The 19657-nt window shown below is 58.5% G+C and overlaps 2 protein-coding genes across 5 annotated transcripts in view; one reads left to right on the top strand and one right to left on the bottom strand.

The window, feature by feature from the left end:
* BCAP31 (B cell receptor associated protein 31) overlaps positions 1-1829 on the bottom strand; it is a 28968-nt gene extending 27139 nt beyond the window's left edge. The window contains exons 1-2 of one of the 4 annotated variants that reach the window (XM_086389592.1): positions 1337-1829; positions 783-916 (exon numbers count right to left, since the gene is read on the bottom strand). In XM_086389592.1, coding sequence (XP_086245718.1) covers positions 783-874 — 92 coding nt within the window. In that variant the 5' untranslated portion in view covers positions 875-916; positions 1337-1829. The remainder of the gene's footprint in view (positions 1-782; positions 917-1336) is intronic. The other 3 variants (XM_086389591.1, XM_086389593.1, XM_086389590.1) reach the window with 3 other exon arrangements.
* Positions 1830-1921: 92 nt separating this feature from the next.
* Positions 1922-17914, top strand: ABCD1 (ATP binding cassette subfamily D member 1). The gene is made up of 10 exons (XM_086389587.1): positions 1922-3547; positions 6741-6921; positions 10810-10952; positions 11059-11227; positions 11632-11726; positions 13349-13494; positions 13753-13898; positions 16242-16326; positions 16569-16694; positions 16783-17914. Exons 1-10 carry the CDS (start codon positions 2633-2635, stop codon positions 16988-16990), a joined length of 2214 nt encoding a protein of 737 aa, XP_086245713.1. The 5' UTR covers positions 1922-2632; the 3' UTR covers positions 16991-17914.
* The last annotated feature ends 1743 nt before the right edge of the window (positions 17915-19657 follow it).

The raw sequence follows: 19657 nt of genomic DNA, 5'->3' as shown, positions 1-19657 counted from the left end.
CGAACTCCCCCCTCCCTTGCTCTCTTTTGTTTTCTCCCCCAATTCACTGCTGCAGAAACCAGGCTGTTTGTCCTGCAAAGCTTTCCATGTAGCAGCTCCAAGTGGGCCACTGTCCCTGCATTGCCTGTGAAATATATACGGTGATTCAGATCTAGCTTTTGTCAAGAACATTATTTAAGCAATGCTATACACTTTCCATCACAACAGTGGCCTATAATTTTTCATTAAAAAGAAGCTTTTATGAAAACATCTGCGAAAAGAGTCTTATTTGTAATGTTCTAACTTAAGACCAGATGTGTTCCTACAGTATATGTAATCAAGATGAATTTAAAAATAACTTTTCAGAAGTCCTCTGTTCACTGAAAAGAAACATGGCTTCGGCATTCCTAGGCTGAGTAATGCTCATGAGGCCACTATGCAACCCCAGCGAGACTGGTTAGGAGGACAGAAGTCACCAAATCAATGGGAACATGACCCAGGGGCAAGTCTTGCAGATCTCACAATGCCATCCCCTAAACACCCGGAGGGCATCGTTCCCAGAATGGTCGCTCGGTCTTCTCCCCTCTGGCACACTCTGAAGACCAGAAGGCAGGGTGCAGGGGAAAGGACCTCGTCAAGATGTGACTGAGCACAACTGTGGGCCTAGCTGGCAATAATAAACACAGTCCTTGCCACCCCCATCCCAGACAGGTTCTACCTGTTTCCGGCTGGCTTCAATTCCAGGGCCCCCCAACTCTGCAGGCACAAGCTACCGAGACTCTTCCTGGCTTGCCTGCCCATACCTTTTGGGAGAAATGAAGGGAATGCAGAGCAGCAGCACAGCGAAGACCTCCGCATAGAGGAAGGTGGCGACTGCAGTCCACTGCAGACTCATCGTGTTCCTAGCAGCTTTCCACCAGAAGATGTGAGCCTGTTCCTGACGGAGCACAGAACGAATAGGCGTCGTGACAGCTCGGCAGCCACCAGCCCTAGACCTCAGAGCCTTCCCAGCCCTCGAGCCCCGCAGCCTGGCTGCCAACACCTCCAGAGACACCTTTCCAAACAATTCTTCCCCGTGGAGTCTGGGAGACTCCGCCTGCGGAACCCTGGCAGCAGTGGGTGGGAATCGGCAGTTCGGGGAGCCCGGAGATCGCCGCCCGCCGAGGGGCGCCAGAGGCTACCGCCCACCACACCGCAGCCTCGGTCCTAGCAAGGCCTTCGCGCTTCCTCCCAAGCTGCGATGCCTCTGGGCCCTTCCACCCGGGCCGACAGAGAAGGAGCGAGCAGCTCCTCCCAGGGCAGGAGCGGAACTCCAAAGCCTCTCAATCACCGCCCCTTCGGCTCGGGCTTTCGGTACCTCTGAGAGCCCCCGAGAGCGACTCCTAGAGGACGAGAGTCGGAGCCAAGGGTAAGAGCGGGTCTCGACCCAGCACCTCACGGCCCCGTCCAGAGAAAGTTCTAGAAGACTGTCTCCTCCGAAGCTGGAGAAACCCCTCCCGGCCTCCCAGGTCTGTCGCGGCGCCTACCAGGCTCCAGAAGACCCCTAGACGAGGCCCCGACCCGGCACGCCCTCACAAGCCCCACCCCGCCGGCTCCTCCGGAGGGACTTCGACGTCGCCCCCCACCCCGGGAGACGGCTCCACCCGCCGCCACCCCGACTTCCCTCCGCCCGGTCCCGCCCCCGCACTCCAGCCTCGGCCCTGGCCCTGCGCACTGGGCCTCCCCGCGCCCCCTCGTCGAAGAGCCGGGGGATCTCGGCAGCCCGGGAGCCCAGCGCGGCGCGCGAATCCGCTCACCGAGTTCTCCAGAGTCACCACGCACGCCTCGTCGCCGCCAAACTCTCCCACCACGAGCCCGGCCCCGCCCCTTCCCCGCGGCCGGAACCGGAAGCGCCCGGCTAGTCCCGGCCCGCCCCCAACCGCCACAAGGCCCCGGAGGCCCCGCCCCCGAGCCGAGGCTCCCGACGCCTGGGACTGGGGAAGAAGCCGCGCCTCGCGCGCGCGCGCGGAGCGACGGGTCCCCGGCCTTGGCGGGAAGGCGAGGTGCCGCTTCTCTAGCCCGCGCGGTCCTCCCGCGTCTCTGTGGTCCGGGGAGGGGGCGGGGCCCCACCGTGGGGCGAGAACGGGGTGGGGCGCCCCGTGCCTGAGCTCCGCCTCCCGCCCCTCCTCCGCCTCCTCCCCCTCCTCCGACTCGCCCCTGGGGAGGGGTGGGTGGGTAGGTGGGGATTCTGGGCGGGTGGCGAGTCACAGTCGCTTCAGCCGGGCTGTGGAGCGGACGGACGCGCCCGGTACCCCAGGGAGGGGCGCCACCAAGGGAGGAGGAGTAGGAGGTGGAGAGAAAAAGACGCCCTCTCGGCTGGAGACCTCTGGAGGCTCTGACCCCAAGGGCCAAGGGACTGACAAGTTCCAAGGACTGACAAGTTCCTCCACTTCGGCCGCCTGAAGAGGCCGCGACGCTGGAGGGCCCTGAGCCCACCCGCGCCAGGGGCCCCAGCACCACCCGGGTGGCCTAAAGCGACAGTCTCAGGGACCACTGCGAGGTCTCCAGTTGCCTAGACAACGAGCCCGGGGTCAGAGCCACCACCCTTGCAGCCACCTGCCTCCTCTGCCGCCTCAGGCACCCGTCCCGGTCCCGTGAGTCCAGCCCAGGTGACATGACGGTGCTCTCTACCCCCCGAGCCTCGCGGGTGACCACGCTGAAGCGTACTGCCGTGGTCCTGGCCCTCGTGGCCTATGGAGCCCACAAACTCTACCCTCTGGTGCGCCAGTGCCTGGCTCCGGCCAGGGGCCCTCAAGCGCCCGCGGTGGAGGGGGAGCCCACACCAGACGTCTCCGGTGCCCCCGTGGCCTCAGCGGGCAAGGCCGGCGTCAACCAGGTGTTCTTGCAGCGGCTCCTATGGCTCCTGAGGCTGCTGTTCCCCAGGATCCTGTGCCGGGAGACGGGGCTGCTGGCGCTGCACTCGGCTGCCCTGGTGAGCCGGACTTTCCTGTCAGTGTATGTGGCCCGCCTGGACGGCCGGCTGGCCCGCTGCATCGTGCGCAAGGACCCTCAGGCCTTCAGCTGGCAGCTCGTGCAGTGGCTGCTCATCGCACTGCCTGCCACCTTCATCAACAGTGCCATCCGCTACCTGGAGGGCCAGCTGGCCCTGGCGTTCCGCAGCCGGCTGGTGGCCCACGCCTACAGCCTCTACTTCTCCCAGCAGACCTACTACCGGGTCAGCAACATGGACGGGCGGCTTCGCAACCCGGACCAGTCCCTGACAGAGGACGTGGTGGCCTTCGCTGCCTCCGTGGCCCACCTCTACTCCAACCTGACCAAGCCGCTCCTGGACGTGGCCGTGACCACCTACACCTTGGTTCGAGCGGCCCGCTCCCGCGGGGCCGGCACAGCCTGGCCCTCGGCCATTGCTGGCCTCGTGGTCTTCCTCACGGCCAATGTGCTGCGAGCCTTCTCACCCAAGTTCGGGGAGCTGGTGGCTGAGGAGGCGCGGCGCAAGGGAGAGCTGCGCTACATGCACTCCCGAGTGGTGGCCAACTCAGAGGAGATTGCCTTCTACGGGGGCCATGAGGTGGGGCCGCTCGTGGGGCCGGAAAGCGCGTGGCTGGGGGAGTCCAGGGCAGGAAGGCCGCGGGCTGCCTGCGGCTGATGGCACAGGTGTGGGCTGGCCGTGGGAGAGGGAGACTGGGGACGACCAGAGCCGTGGGCAGCCCAGGTCGGCACATTAATGGAGAAGCAGGAAGGCTGGGTGGAGACTGTCCTGGGTCACTTCTGCTTCCTCCCCACCTCCCTTGTCCTGGCCTTAGGGCTGCGGACCCTAGTGATGGGGGACCCAAGAGCTCCCAGCCTGCCCCCTGCCTGCAGCTAACAGAGAAGGGGCTCCTGCCATCTGGGGGCAGGGATGACGGGATGCAACCTGCTGCTTGGCCCCCTCCTAGTCCCCCAGGCCCTTTGAAGACCGGCGTCCGGCCGGGCAAGTGGGCATTATGGGCATGACTCAGCCCAAGCGGAGGTTAACGAGCAGCAGCGCTCGGTGTGTTGATCGGGTCTCAGCGCTCCAGATCAAGCTTCTCCCCGCCTCCGGAGCCCAAAGGCTGGCCTGGCTGCAGGCTTGGCTGCCTCCCCGAGGCCCCAGCCGGGGGTGCCGGGGCCCAAGCCGCAGCTGCAGCAGGACGCACTTCCTGCCCTCCCGGCGGCCACCTTGCCCCCAGTGTGGCCGCCCTTCCGCCCAGGTCCCAGCCGTGCAGCTCCCCAGCAGGCTGGGTCAGCGGCCAGCCGGCTAGGGCCAGGAGCCGGGGCCTGGGAGAGGTTACTCCAGGCCAGTGCTCCGGCCCCTCCCCTCCTCCTGCCTGGGTTGCAGCTGCCTCCGGCTAGGTTCTCTGCGACTCTGGTTTCGGTTCCCCAGTGCTTCTGGGGGAGGGGTACAATGGCATCCAGCTCCTGAAGGCCCACGGATCCTCCCTAGGTCAGATGGCCTTGTGTCCTCGACCTTGTCTCATTGGCAGCCCATCTTATCAGGCAGGGAGGCAGGCTTGTCCCTGATTTTTTTTTTTAAAGACTTATCCCTGAGCAGATAGGGGGCATTCCCGGCTGGGCTCCAGATAAGGAGAAAAAGGGCCGGATCTGCAGCCACAATCCCCCATCCTCCTCCCCTGTGCTCCAGGGACGCAGGGTCTTGGCAGGCAGCCGTGCCCTTGGGTGAGGCACTTGGCACATTCCCCGCAGCTACATTGTCAGCCCCAGCTGGCACTCCTGCCAGCTCCCAGCACGAGCCTGGATCGCCAGGGCGCTCAGAGTAGGCGTGCTCACTTCAGGAATGGCAAAGCAATGCCCAAGACCTGGCTGGGGATAGGGGAGGTGGGAAGAAGGGAGAATCGCTAGCTCTTTGAAGGATTTCCTCTGGGTTAATTTCAGGAAATAACATGTTCATGGGGCAGATTCACCGGCTGGGGTGGGAGGGGCCTGATGTGCGTCCCCAACCTGTCTGTCGAGGCCTCGGGCAAAGGGCTCTGTGATGTGATGGGCCTTCATGGGTGGCTTGATTGCCCTCACTGTGTGGGCACGTGGCTCAGCCCAGTCCCATTGGCTGATGTCCCCATGGACACTGGCCCAGGCTCAGATCAGCAGGCTGGGGCAGAGGTAGCTGGCTGACTGGAGGGCAGACCGCCGAGTATTTTGCTATTCCTGGGATGTCAAGGAGAAGGGTTATTGCTGCTGCTGCTGCTGCATCGCTTCAGTCGTGTCCAACTCTGTGCAATCCCATAGATGGCAGCCCACCAGGCTCCTCTGTCCCTGGGATTCTCCAGGCAAGAATACTGGAGTGGGTTGCCATTTCCTTCTCCAGTGCATGAAAGTGAAAAGTGAAAGTGAAGTCGCTCAGTCCTGTCCAACTCTTGGCGACCCCATGGACTGTAGGTAGGCTCCTCCATCCATGGGATTTTCCAGGCAAGCATACTGGAGTGGGTTGCCATTTCCTTCTCCACAGAAGGGTTATTAAACAGGCTCATACCAACACACCCAACCTCTTATTAGCCTGAGCACGGATAGACTTTTTTAATAAGTCAAAGCATCATTCACAAGAATTGGCTTTGTTTAATGGCTCGGCCTACCTGGTCCAAATGCCATACGTCTTGCCACCTCCAGGCTGTGTGAGCTGGAGCAGGTCACTCTGGCTGTCTGGGCTACCACGGACAGGAGAATACACATATAATGGGACGTGGTGAGAATCAAGTCAAAAGTCAGCTATTACGTGGTGAATTGGCAAAGGAAACTATTCCAGGCTGGGCAGCTCTTGTTCGTTGGGTGGGGAGACAGGATCAGGGCAGGTGCCCCTACCAAGCCATCCAGGACCCAATGGCCACCTTGCTGTGACTGCTTCTTGGCCACTCCAGCCCATCTAACTGCTGCTGTCCCAGAGAGCCTGTTTCTCGCCCACTCTCTCTCCTGAGATGGCAAGTGGTGGCCAGTGTACAAGCAGGCAGGGCAGGCCCCCTCGTGGCCTGGCTGGTGGGCTGGCATCCTCAGCTGGCTTTGGCATGGGGCTGTCCACTGGGGGTGATGCCTGAACGAGCTTGCTTGGGAGTGTGCCCTGCCGATCACGATGGGAGGACGCAGTGTAAGTTTGTCACCCAGAGGAACTGTGGGCAAGGAAAGGGAGGCCAGGGCCTACAGAGGTAGAGATGACTGAAGCACGTTCTTCGAAACCGTCTATTGCCTTTGGGTTTCCTGCACTCCCCTCTGCTTCGTTCAGGGTGACCCCTCGGCAATTGCTCAAAGAAATGGGCAAGGTAGCTGCCCTCAGCCCATGTCGAAAAGCTCTCCAGGGCAGAGAGGGGGCATGGTGAGCATCCCAACTGAAGAGACAGTGGAAAGGGGGTGGGAGCCTCAGAAATGAGGGGATGAGCCCCTTCACTGCCGTTGTACCCCAGCGCTGCGTTGTCTATGCCATACCTCTCCTGAGTTTGAGACCTGTCCCCCTGTCCATGGTAGCCCAGACAGGGAAAGTGACCTGCTCCAGCTCACACAGCCTGGAGGTGGCAAGAGGTATAGCATTTGGACCAGGTAGGCTGAGCCATTAAGCAAAGCCAATTTTGGTAAACAATGCTTTGACTCATCAAGCGTGGCCCAGTCCTAAGCCCCGGCTCTCAGCCGTGTCATGGCCTTCGAATGGCATGGCCTGTGTAGCCTGGCACTCAGGGATGCTCACTGTTGCCCCGGGGGACTGACTGCCATGCCTCTGGGTCTCTGGCACCCCTTCCCCACAGGTGGAGCTGGCCCTTCTGCAGCACTCCTACCAGGACCTGGCTTCGCAGATCAACCTCATTCTGCTGGAACGCCTGTGGTATGTCATGCTGGAGCAGTTCCTTATGAAGTACGTGTGGAGCGCCTCAGGCTTGCTCATGGTGGCTGTCCCCATCATCACTGCCACTGGCTACTCAGAGTCAGGTGAGAGAGGGCCGGCCTTCTGGACCACTGGGCTAGGCTTGGGAGGGCCCAGTGCCCAGCTGGCCCACCTGCCTCTTCTACTGCTGGGGATCCCAGCTGGCACCCTTGGGAAACATCCACAGTCACACCCTCCCAGAGCTCCTCTCTGCCACCCTACATGTGGGTCCCCCTTACAGTATCTCACGCTTCTTGGTCCCACTCAGCCAAGCCCAAGGATGTCAGTTCAGGAACACCCTTCAACAGGCATCTGCACAGTTGCCCACCTGGCCCTGTCTTGACCCATCTTGGCAGTGGGATTATGGGGAAGTACGTTCAAGGAGCCCCTTTCTGGCTCAAACCTGGGCTTTCCCACGCCCGCTCTTGCAGCTTGTCAAGGGCAGGGCCCTCTTGCCTGAGGCCTGGGGGACTGTGAAGGATTCCCAGTTTGTTCCTCTACCTGTTTGCAAGGAATTCATTCTATTTGCAGTCTTCGTGGTTGCCCTTCAAAGGTTAATGTGCATACTTGAGAAAAGTCTGGGTTAATCAATAGCTCCTGCTCATCCCAGCCCTTGCTTACCACACTTTGGAGGACCAGCCCACCATCAAGTTTGCCATGGCTTTATTGGGTCACTGCATGTTCAGATTCGCCCGTGAGTTTCTGCTTTTTTTTGGTTCTCTTTCTCTGCAGTTTTCTCTAGGAAAGCCCTTCCCTGCAGGCCGGTAACCCTCCTTCGGACAGATGTCCTTCAGAAGTTCTCTTTTGTTCTTTTTTTTTTCCAAAGACTTTTAATTAGTTTTAGAATACTGTGAGGCTTTTGTCAAGGGAGCTTTGAGAATATTTTGTTGCCTGAAAATGTCTTTATTTTACCCTCCCCCCAACAACTGAAGTTTAGTTGGATGAGGAAGTTGAGGTGGTCCGTTGGTCTCTCTTTAGTCTGTTGACAACATCCCATTGCCTCTATTGGAAAACCTGCCATCAGCTTAACTGCTCTCAGCTGCCTGCATGGTCTCCCTGGTTAGACTTTTTCTCTGCAGTTTCTCTGGGAGGTGTTTGCCCGTGTGTTTCCATTTATTCTGCTTGAAACTTCTTGTATGTCCTGTGAATATCCAGACTGTTCTGTCATTCAGATTGCTTCCATCGTGGAAAGTTCTCAGCTGTTCCCTTTTCAAATATATTAATGAATTGAATGAATTCCTCTCTCGTTCTTTGTGCTCTTTACTTCTGGCCTCTGTCTGCCCCCTTCCCCACCTCACATTGTCTGTGCTAAATTCTGGGAGGGGTCTTCCGATTTTCCTGCTCACTCATTGGCTAGTTTTCTCTTTGGCTGCATCTAATTTAAATTATTTTCATTTTCAATGATGTTTCTATAAAGTTCTACTTGATTCTCTTTTAAACAGACATTTGAAAATAGAAATTTCAAGGTGTGTTTGTGTCTGCTTTCTCATCTCTCTGACTGCCCCTCTTTTGCTAGCTACCATACTAATCATGCTTATTCCAAGGTTTCTATCCAGCCATTCGAGACCTGGGTTCAATCCCTGGGTCAGGAAGATCCCCCTGGAGAAGGAAATGGCAACCCACTCCAGTACTCTCGCCTGAAAAATCCCATGGACCGACAGAGGAGCCTGGTAGGCTACAGTCCATGGGGTCACAAAGAGTCGGACATGACTGAGCCTCTTCACTATCTATCCAGCCATCTGGTTGTCTGAATTCTTGAGAGTCTAAACCAATTTCATCTTCCAGCTGCTGGTCTTCTTTGCTCAAGGTCCTTGTGGGCTTAGCAAGCACTGGAGGGTAGGATTCCCCAGAGCACTCATTGGCTTTGGTTTTAGCTGAGCTCCCAGGTAATGAACCGTTTGGAGGCCATTTCCTGTTAACTTCTCCACTTGGGGTGGAGGGGTTCCTGAATTTGGAGGTGATATTAATTTGAGCCCTAGACACATAATCACCAGTTCAGAGAGGAGACCTTGCATCTTGAGACCTGGCTGTGTGACAGCAGCTCCTATCTCCATCTCCAGGGACGTCACAGGAGCACTAGCTACTAGCTTCTCTTCTCGCTCCTGGGAATTTCCCTTGCTTTCCTGCAAGCACAGCTCCCATGGAAAAGGTGTTGTATCTTGTGCAGTTGGGTAGTTAGAGGGTTTTCAGTACTATGTAAAGAGAGTGAGCCTGACGCGCACGTTCCAGAACCAGAAGCATCTCTCACTCTCTCCGTATCGGTGCCTCTCTTTTGGGGCTTCCGTACCCTCAGCTGTCTGTCTCTCTCTGCCAAGAGGAAAGATCTAGTTGGAGGCGGTCGTTGTTTCCACCAATGGACCTATTCAAGGGGTGGCCTTGATTTAGGCCAGGAGCATGGGAAGGGACCCAGGAGGAAACCAACCTGCGGTTTCTGGGAGGAAGTGCCTGCGGCCACTTCCCTCCTCTGCAGGCCTAGGACTTTCTGGAGCCTCTGCCGTGTTGGGCTTTGTGGGCGATTCAGAGGCCTCAGCTCCTGTGCCCACCTTTGTGGCCAGACTCAAGGAAGTCAGAGGTGTGTCTGTTTTGTCCCTGCTGTGTCTCCAGTAACTGCAAACTGGAGAGCGCTGGGAACGAGGTAAGCAGGCAGGCGATCATCAGGGGAAACAGATGTAGCTAACTTTGCCCTTCTGGCCTGCCGGCACCTCCAAGCTAGAAGGCCAGGGAGGGGCCACCTGGCCAGGAATAGCTGTCGAGGGTCTAGCTGTGGGCACTGAGGAAAGCAGCAGAGGGTTATGCTGTCTCCAGGGAGGTACCCGCTGTTGCCAGGGTCCCCACAGACCCTTCCCCTTTGTGTGCAGTCCCTTTCAAGCTCTCAGGACGTCTGGAGAGGATGGTTTGTGTTCCCCCCTCCCCTGCCCTGCCTAGGACCACAGTTGGAAGGAAGTTCTGGGATTTAGACTCTCAGAATTGCCAGTCCCCTCCCCTACCCAGTGCCCTGGATTCCTGGTGCTCTGGCCAGTGGTCCAGCATTGTCTACCCCCTATTGCCCCTGCCCTAACCTTTCTGCCCCTTCCTACCCCACCCCCACCATCATATCCTTGACTCCTGGCTCAGAAACGTTCATGCCTGTGGATAGAGTTAACCTTCAGAGTCAGCCTGTTTTGCTTCCCATCACCATTTAGAGAACATTCCTTGTATAAAAGCCTTGCCCGTCTAGGGGACCCAAGGATCAAGAGAGTCAAAGCCATGGACAAAAGAGAGTTGCACTGGGCAACCATGAGGTCTCAACTGAGACAGAAAAGAAAAAAGCAAGTCAAGACAGGAGCGGGCTTCTTTAGAGAAATAGTAGCATTGAGGATGGCCAGAGAATACAGCATCAAGGGGAGAGATAAGGGTAAAACGGGGTCAGTCAACATTTTTTCACATGTTTATTGGCCATCTGTGTATCGTACGATGGAAACATTTATTTAGATCCTTTGCCCATTGTTTAATTGGGTTGTTTATCTCCTTGCTATTGAATTGACAAAGTTCTTTATGTATTCTGGGACCTAGGCCCTTATCAGATTAATGATTTGCAGATACTTTCTTCCAGTCCATAGGCTGTGTTTTTACTTTGTGGATGATTTACTTTGGTGCCCCCAACTTTTTCTGTTCGATGAAGCTGCCTTCTCTGTTTTGCTTTTGGTGTCCTATTCAAGGAGCCGTACCTAATGCCGAAGTGCTTTCTTCTAAGAGTTACATAGTCTCAGCTCTGTGTGCAGGCCAGGGCTCCACTTCGAATTCGTTTTTGTGTGTTGTGTGAGGTCGAGGTTCGTCTTTGGCACGTGGAGACCCAGTTGTCCAAGCATCATGTGCTAGAGGGACTTCCTCTCTCCCCTAGTGGTTCAGTTTTGACTTTCCACTGTCCTTGCCCCCTCCTCACCCACCCCACCCACCCCCACCATGCTCTGCAGACTCGGAGACAGTGAAGAAGGCGGCCCAAGCGATGAAGGAGGGGGAACTGGTGAGCGAGCGCACGGAAGCCTTCACCATCGCCCGCAACCTCCTCACCGCTGCCGCAGACGCCATCGAGCGGGTCATGTCATCCTACAAGGAGGTAGCCTCCGGTCCAGCCCATGGCCCAGCCCTCCCCCAACCCCACTTATGCCCTCTTCCCTCCACCCCTGCTGGCAGAGGCTAAGCCAGGATCACCCTCCCTGCAGGTCACAGAGCTGGCTGGCTACACAGCCAGGGTCTACGAGATGTTCCAGGTGTTCGAAGATGTCCAGCAGTGCCGTTTTAAGAGGCCCGGAGAGCTGGAGGATGCGCACACAGGGTCCGGGGCCATCATGAGGTCTGGCATCCGCATGGAGGGGCCCCTGCAGATCCGAGGTAAGGTTGCCGTCCCCAGAAAGGTCCCACGGGTCCCGGCCCTCCCACCACTGCCTGGTGTGCCCTGGAGGGCTTCCCGGGAAAGCTGTGGTCCCCACTGCTCTACTTCCCAGAGCAGTAGCCCTTGCCAGGATTTCTCTTTGTAAAAGAGGTGGAGGGTAGCCCCTGAGTGGAGTAGGGTCTAGGGGGCGCACTGTGGAAGAGGCCCTAAGCATTGAAGCTGGCTTTGGGGGGTGCTGCGGGGCAGGAGCAGACACTATCCCTCTCCCCAGCCCCGAGCACAGCAAGGGGAGCATGGTAAAGCTACACACTGGCGGGCTGCCTGGAGGTGGGGGCCCACGGAAGCCAGCAGAAGGTGGGGGAGCATTCCGCCCCCCTCTCTCTGCCTCATGCCCTCTCTCCAGGCCAAGTGGTGGATGTGGAACAGGGCATCGTGTGTGAGAACATCCCCATTATCACACCCACTGGGGAGGTGGTGGTGGCCAGTCTCAACATCAGGGTAAGTAGAAGGCACAGCCAAGCACCAGCCCAGAAGCTCGGGCGGGGCTGAAGCCAACCCTGAGGCCCCACGCCTGGCCTTCTATACCCACAAGCCACCCACAAGTCTCAGCCCTTAGGACCCAGCCTGGTCAGCCTGCCTTGTGTTGTCAATAGCCATTGACCCCAGGTCTACGTGGCAGCAGCTGAAGCTGAAGGTGAAAGAGCAACGTGTCTACCTATTAGTTCTGGGGCAATGGAGTCAGAGCTGATAAAAGAGCCTTGTGATTACCAGGACTGGGCAAGAGTCACCCATAGGTTCCTGGCCATATTGTTGCCAGCACCCCACACCCCGCCCTGTCCCTGAGAAGCCCAGGACTTGGGCACTCTGGTCCAACTCTGGTCCCAGGTTGGTGGTCCCACCCATATGCTGTGAGAGGCCCCCAGGGCAGGTAGGTGGTGGGCATGGCCTGGTTCCTTGGGAGAGCGCTCATCCACGATGCAGGCTGTCTATGGACAGGACTCCCTGGGGGCCAACAGCCATCAGTCACCCATGTGCCTAGCTAGGGCTTTGGACGGAGTGATGGACTGAAGGGGCGTCCTGGGGAATGGGAGTCATTCATTCGTTCACCTAATGTTCCGTGAGCTCCAGGCTGGGCACTGTAAACCAGAGGTAAATCAGGGAAGCCCTTAAGGGTTACAAAGAGCCTGGGTCAGATAGCTCTCCAGGTTCAGCAAGGATCACAGCTCACCAGCTCTGGGGGCGTAGAAGTCACATGAAGTTTCACCCAGGAGCCTCTGGGCGGGTGGGCAGGCTGCCAGCTGGAGGCTGGGCACAGAGCAGTGGTATGATCGCCATTACCCCTGGGAGTAGTCACCTTTGGGAGGTTGGGTGCCGCTGATGGCTGGTTTATCCAGGTTGAATGGTTGCCAGGCAGGCCCAGGGGAAGCCCAGGTGGGCAGCTAGTTAGAAGGTGAGGTGAGGCAAGGGAGTGGGGGCTGGGGGCTGAGAAAGAGCTCCATCCTGCCAGAGCCACTGGTGGAGTTGGGCTCTGGTTAGGTTAGGGATGGGGCGCGCCCGGCTCTGTTCAGCCAGGTGATGGGGTAAGAAGGGCAGTCGCAGAGGTTCAGGGAAGGGGGCAAGGGAGACCGCCTGGGACACATGCTCTGGGATGGTGAGAGGACCGCCCTGGCTGGAAGGCCTGGGGTGTTGCGGTGAAATCACACAAGGTGGTGGTGGTGGGGGGGCGATCAGGAAGCTGTGCCTTCAGTGCCATCCCCCACCCTGCAGACAGCAGCACCCCCCAGGTGTCTCCAGATCAGCAGATGTCAGGCTTTTTGTGGAGCCTGAAGCACCTGCTGCCCACATGGCCTCCAGGTGTCCTGGGGGGCACCGCTGACTGTTCACTGGGCCGCGGCAGGACAAGCTGTCCTGCTGTCCCCGTGGTCTCTGGCGTGTGTCAGGGACAAGCCAGAGCCCTACAGCTGAACCCTGGAGCCTGCCCCAGGGGCCCTGCCGTGCCTAAGCCAGAGGTGGAAGGTGGGCGTGGGCCAGGTGCAGGGTGTTCCCTGAGGCCAGCAGGTCAGCCACAGGTGAGGGGAGGGGGCCTGGGCAGTGCCCACAGCTGCCTGCCGCCCCCACAGGTGGAAGAAGGCATGCACCTGCTCATCACTGGCCCCAACGGCTGCGGAAAGAGCTCCCTGTTCCGGATCCTGGGCGGGCTATGGCCCACGTATGGCGGTGTGCTCTACAAGCCCCCACCCCAGCGCATGTTCTACATCCCCCAGAGGTGAGCAGCACCCCCTGCCCCCTTTGATCCGAGGGGGCAGAGGGCGGCAATAGGTTGCCCCTGGGGTCGGAAGGGCTGGGCACCTCCACCTGCCAGTCTCCCGCCGCAACCCACTGGCCCAGAAGCTTCACCGCCATGGGGCACGTGTGCACACGTGAGTGTGTCTGAGCCTGCCAGGGGGTGGGTGTGCCGCCCTCCGATTGGTGCCCCCCACCAAGGTGCCAGCCTTGCCTCCATGGCCACCCGGCTCTACTGCAGGCCCTACATGTCCGTGGGCTCCTTGCGCGACCAGGTGATCTACCCTGACTCAGTGGAAGACATGCGCCGGAAGGGCTATTCCGAGGAGCATCTGGAAGGCATCCTGGACATCGTACACTTGAACCACATCCTGCAGCGGGAAGGAGGTAGGGGAAGGGGCATCCCCACCCACCAGTGCCGCCCCTGCCTCCCTCCTAGCCTCCCCCACCCCGGGTGAAGATGACCCCAAGCAACATGCAGGAGTCCAAAGCGCAATGGAGTCGGGAGAGCCTCACCCCGGTGGGGGACCCACAGGAAGCATACAGCCCCAGACAGCCTGAGCGTGGAAGGGAGCCAACCCTGGCAGGGGCATCCAGAGGGGCACTGTCTCCAGGCGGTGGGCTCAGGGGCAGGCAAGACCCCCTCGGGCCAGGCAGGGAATGCACAGGTACGTTAGGCATTTGAGTGAGAGGACAGAGCCCAGGTGTAGGCAGGGCAGCGTGGCATGTGCATGGCGACAGTGGAGGTGGAGGGGACGCCTGCCCTCCCATGTGTCTCCCTCCAGCCTAGGGCTGTGTCCCCTGGGAAGAGACCACAGGAAGGAGGAACAGGCCAGTACTCGGGGGCCTCTCAGGTTGGTCTTTAAATGCCCACGGCACCAAGAGGAGGGTGGGGTGGCCCAACTGCTAGCTTTGGGATTTCTGTACTGAAAGCCGAATGATTGAAGTCAGAGTCCTGCCTTGGCCACTGAGGGGCAGCTTAACTTTGAGCCAAACCTGACTTCTGGACATGCCCTCCACCTGTAGAAGAGGCAGGTGCTAGTCTCAAGCTCAGGGCCGACAGGTGTCATCGCCTGTGCAGAAAGGGGCTGCAGACAGTGGATTCAGTGGGCCGGCTCCTCTGGGGCCCCTGGTTGCCACGATCCCTGAAAAGCTTTATTCTCAGCTTCCTCCTGGCAATGCGGAGACCTGGGTTTGATCCCTGGGTCGGGAAGATCTCCTGGAGAAGGAAATGGCCACCCACTCCAGTATTCTTGCCTGGAAAATCCCATGGACAGAGGAATCTGGTAGGCTCCAGTCCATGGGGTCTCAAAGAGTCGGCCACGACTGAGAGACTTCACTTCACTTCACTTCCTCCTGGCCTGCTGGGGCCCCTTTTGCTCACCCTGGGAGCACTCCCCTCCACCTGGGCTCCACACGTGCCCCTGAGTGCCTGGGGTCCCCGAGGCTGGCTGTTACACCCCGTTAGCATGAAGTTCAGCTGTGAGTAACAGAACTACCCACCAACAGTGGCTCAGATCATTTACGAGTTTATCTTACTGGGACATAGAAGTCCTGAGGAAGTCAGGCCGCAATTGGCGGGGATTGCCCCACCCCATAAAGGCCCCTGGGTCACTGCTGTATGTGGTCTCCATTCCCAAGGTCACTTCGCAGTCCACGGTGGCTGCTTTGGCATCATATCACATCATATATCCTGGGCCATAGGATAGAGAAGGTGAGGTGGGGGCAATCACTGAGTGAATGCTGTCTTTTAAAGAAAGTTCCAGAAGCTGCCACATGTATAACACTTAAACTTACACCCCATTGGCCAGGATTCAGTTCTGTGGTTAAACCTCCCATCGGGGCAACTTGAGCATTGAAGTGTTTTTTTTTTTGGTGGGTGGCCACATGCCCTACCGAAAGTTCTAGATCTCTGGAAAGAGTGGAGGGAGCAAGCCAGGAGGCGTTTCTCATGAATCACCCACTTCCTTCCTCATCCAAGGAACTCTCCTGAGCCTTGCTGACATGCTTCACACTGGGACACACAGGCCTGGTCCCAGTGGGTGAGAAGGTTTCCGGAGAGACCCCCGGAGCTGTTCTTGGGGCTCTGCCTTGACTGTCTGCTGCCCACTGGTACTTCATTAGCCCCATTAGGTCCTGTGTGATTTTGCTGGCTCCAGAGACTGGGTGGGGCAAACAACAGAAACATATTGTCTCTGAGTTGTGGAGGCCAGACGTCCACGATCCAGGCGTGGGCAAGGTTGGTTCCTCCTGCTGGCCATGAGGGAGGGTGTGTTCCAGGCCTCTCTCCTGGGATGGGAGAGGCCGTCTGCGCCCTGTGTCTTCACGTCATCTTTCCTCCGTGCGTGTCTGCATCTCCAAGTGTCCCCTTTTATAAGGACACAGTCCCATTGGACTAGGACCACCCTCGTGACCTCCCTTTAACTCGATCACCCCTGAGAAGACCCAGTGTCCACGTGCGGTGGGTGGCATCCTCAGGGCCTCCGGGTGAGGGCTGCCCGGTGTCTATTGGAGGAAATGTGTGTAAATCTGGACCAAGTCCTTTTGGACTAATACAGTGTCCACAGACGTCCCCAGTGGCTGGCCTTTCCCTGCCATGTTCTGCTCTCACTCATGTCTGTAGCCCTCTGAGCAACCCCAAGCCTTCCCACCACACCTACCATGCCCAGGCTCTTCTGCAGATGCTGCCCAGCCCTCTTGAACTGAACATCAACCCTTGTTCTGTGCCAGGTTGGGAGGCCGTGTGTGACTGGAAAGATGTCCTGTCAGGGGGCGAGAAGCAGAGAGTCGGCATGGCCCGCATGTTCTACCACAGGTGAGCCGCCAGCCTCCCAGTCCCGGGAGCTTGGGCTCCCTCGGGCACCGGGAGTTCCCTGATCCTCTTTCCCTGGGACCTCCTGAAGTGGGGAGGGCAGAACTGCTTGGAGGCCTGGCCCCAGCCCTGGGGGCCTAGCAGGACTGGGGTCAGGCTCCCTGCCTCTGCCTGAGGGGCTGGGGCCAGCCTGGGGCATTGGCCCCAGAGGCCCACAGCCTCACCCACGTGGCCACACCCCCAAGGCCCAAGTACGCTCTTCTGGATGAGTGTACCAGCGCTGTGAGCATCGATGTGGAAGGGAAGATCTTCCAGGCGGCCAAGGATGCAGGCATCGCGCTGCTTTCCATCACCCACCGACCCTCCCTGTGGTAGGTGTGCCCTCCCTTCCCGAAGGACTCTGGCATAGGGTCCTGGCGGCCCGCTGAGTGCCTCCTCCCTGTCCCTCTCCTGATGCAGGAAGTACCACACCCACTTGCTGCAGTTCGACGGGGAGGGTGGCTGGAAGTTCGAGAAACTGGACTCAGCCGCCCGCCTGAGCCTGACTGAGGAGAAGCAGCGGCTCGAGCAGCAGCTGGCAGGCATCCCCAAGATGCAGCGGCGCCTCCAGGAGCTCTGCCAGATCCTGGGCCAGGGCCCCGGGGCCAACCAGGGCACTGCCACTTGACCGAGGGCCCTGGCTCTCTCTTACTTGGCCCTTGGCCCCCCTCCGCCCCCACCCCAACCCTCGGATCACGTGAAGGAGAGAGAGCGCCTGTGCAACCCGGCCCCACGCCCCCCCGCCCCCCACCACATGCTTCACCATCCTCCCGGGCCTCCCAGGGGACCACCCACAAAACCCGTGCCCCCTTCCCAGGGACCTGAGCGAGGGGAAGGGAGAGCAGCCAGAGGCGCAACCAGCTGCCAGCAGCAGCCTGGGCCTTGGAGCCCTGGGGTTTGCCAGGCAGCACCTCCCAAGGCTGCAGCTCATCACTCTTGGGTTTGCAGTCCCTCAGAGACATCATGGTCCATGCCTCTATTGCCATCATCCCAGGGACCCAGCAAGGCTCCCATCCCCTGGGATACCGTTTTTGCCATAAAAACGGCCAAGTGAGACCCTCAGAATGAGACACAGCCCCTCATTCATGGCCCCCCCGCCACCCGTCATTCTGTAGAATCCACAAGGAAAAGAATTGCACAGCTTTTCCTACCGAGCCATGATAAGAATGTAGCCCCATCCCTCCCCCCTTCTCCAAGCTAATTTATTGGATTCCTGTTTGTAGACATCTCCATTGCCAGCGGGAGCACCCAGTCAGCCAGCCCCTGGCCCACCCACCACCCCACCAGCCTACACTGCCGACCACCAGAGGGTGGGTGGGGGCGGGCCGGCCCCAGGGGTGACGGACCCTGGGGCCATCAGGCATGAGGGCACCGTGGTGCCCAGTCCAGTGCCAAAGAGGGGTCAGTGGGGAAGCTGTGTCCGCAAAGGCAGCCTCGACCTGAGAGGGAGACCCCCACCGCCACCATGCCGCCATGTGCCTTTCAGGCCCTCAGCCCTGGGGTCAGGGAGCCTCCCTGAGTTCCTCAGTAAAGACCTGCCATGGAAAGTGCACTCTTGCCTCCCAGCCTCTGTCTCCACATGGGGGCTTGGTTGGGGGAGAGGCAGGAGGGGCAGCTGTGGGCCTGGATGAGGGGCAACCTCAGTGGCCCACCTGCAGCCAAAGATGCTGGCCTGCACATCCTCTGGACCCGGCCATGGCAAGGAGGCATCTGCAGTATCTCCCCAAAATGATGTTTAAGCCCAAAGAGGACCCTGGACCCTGTGCCAGGGAAGAGGAAGGGGCTGATGCCTGGTCCATACATGAGAAGCTTCGAGAGAGATACCAAGCAGCGGACTGGTGGGGGACACAGAGGAACAAGAGTCCCTAGCCAATTAGGCCAAGGGCAGCGGGACACAAGGCTTCTAGACCTTGTAGGAGTGGGAGACGCTTGTGCCACATGCCAAGCGCAGGGGGAAGAAAGGGGCCAGAGCCTTGTTTAAAGAGCTTGGACTTACTCCGGAAGCAGGATGGAGATAACATGGGAGCTCTGCTTCAAGAAGGCTGAGCGGAGGGAGGCAAGAACACCACACCTGGCCCTTATCCCTTGCTGGTGGGACCGGAAACGGGGCAGCCATGGTGGGCAAGAGGGTGGTGGGTCCGGGAAAGCTGGGCACGGAGTTCCCACGTGACCCAGCACTTCTACTCGGAGGTTTAGACCCAGAGAATGGAAAATAGATGTTCAGTCATAAACCTTTACACATGAATATTCTTCACAGTACTGTTGATGGTAATCCAAAGTGGAAACAACTGGAATGTCTATCAACAGATGAATGCACAAGCAAAATGTGGTCTCTGCATACAATAGAGTATTATTCCACTTACCAAGTAGACCGATGGCTGCCAGGAGCTGGGGCGTGACTGCTGAATGGGCTCAGTTTTCCTTTTTGGGGGTAATAAGGATGTTCTAGATCTGTAGAGGCCATGGTTGTAAATACTGTCCATCTGCTAAATGCCAACAAAGTGTGCACTTTAAAAGGTATGCCTTTATGTGAATTGTACCTCGAAAAATAGATGATAGAGACACTGATCCTAAAGAGGTAGAAGTGATGGATGACCGATAAATAATAGAGATGATAGATTGATGATGATGATGGGTGGATGGATGGATAATAGGTGAAGTGATACAGAGAGACATAGACAAGGAGCATACGGCTTGACAACCCGGGCCGGATGTGCTGAGGCCTGAAACCCCAGATGGATTAGAGAGTAATTAGAAGTCAACAGGGGGACTTCCCTGGCAGTCCGGTGGTGAAGGCTCTGCACTTCCACAGCAGAGGGCCCGGGTTCAATTCCTGCTTGGGAGAACTTAAGATCTCGCATGTGCATGCCATGCAGGGCAGCCAAAAAGAAAGAAACGGATGGTTGGGGGCACAGCTCAAACTCCAGGGCAGGAAAGGGGTGGGGTGAGACTCAAGGTGATGGTTGGGTGGCCGGGTGGGTGGTGGCACCTGTTGAAGAAAGGACAGGTCAAAGAGAAGGTACTCTGCCCAATGACTGCTTGCTGGCCCCGGGCCTGCAGCCCCAGCAGAAGGCACGAGTGGAAGTGATGAGCAGGCAGTTGGCACTAGGAGGGTGCAGCTGGCTGAGAGCTCCAGGCTGGAGGTCCTCTGAGGGGGCGTTGGCCAGCAGAGAAGCAGCGTGGTCAGGAGGTGCCTTGGTCTCTTATCTGGGAAACAGGAGGCAGATTGCATTTTATCTGAGATTTGAGGTTAGGAGTTGTTCCTGATCCTGGGAGAACTAGCAATTCAGAGGTT

Source organism: Bos grunniens, chromosome X, assembly GCF_055505025.1.
Source record: "Bos grunniens cultivar Pamir isolate PY7600 chromosome X, Bosgru_T2T1.0, whole genome shotgun sequence".
In the NCBI taxonomy this organism is placed as follows: domain Eukaryota; kingdom Metazoa; phylum Chordata; class Mammalia; order Artiodactyla; family Bovidae; genus Bos; species Bos grunniens.
Note: the sequence above shows the minus strand (reverse complement) of the source record. Positions and strands in the feature narration are given on the sequence as shown.

Excerpts from the sequence above, each read along its gene's own strand:
- ABCD1 (XM_086389587.1), top strand. The coding sequence starts at position 2,633 with ATGACGGTGCTCTCTACCCCCCGAGCCTCGCGGGTGACCACGCTGAAG. Across the intron at positions 3,548-6,740 it reads CCTTCTACGGGGGCCATGAG|GTGGAGCTGGCCCTTCTGCA; the intron begins GTGGGGCCGCTC and ends CCTTCCCCACAG. Across the intron at positions 13,495-13,752 it reads ATGTTCTACATCCCCCAGAG|GCCCTACATGTCCGTGGGCT; the intron begins GTGAGCAGCACC and ends GCTCTACTGCAG.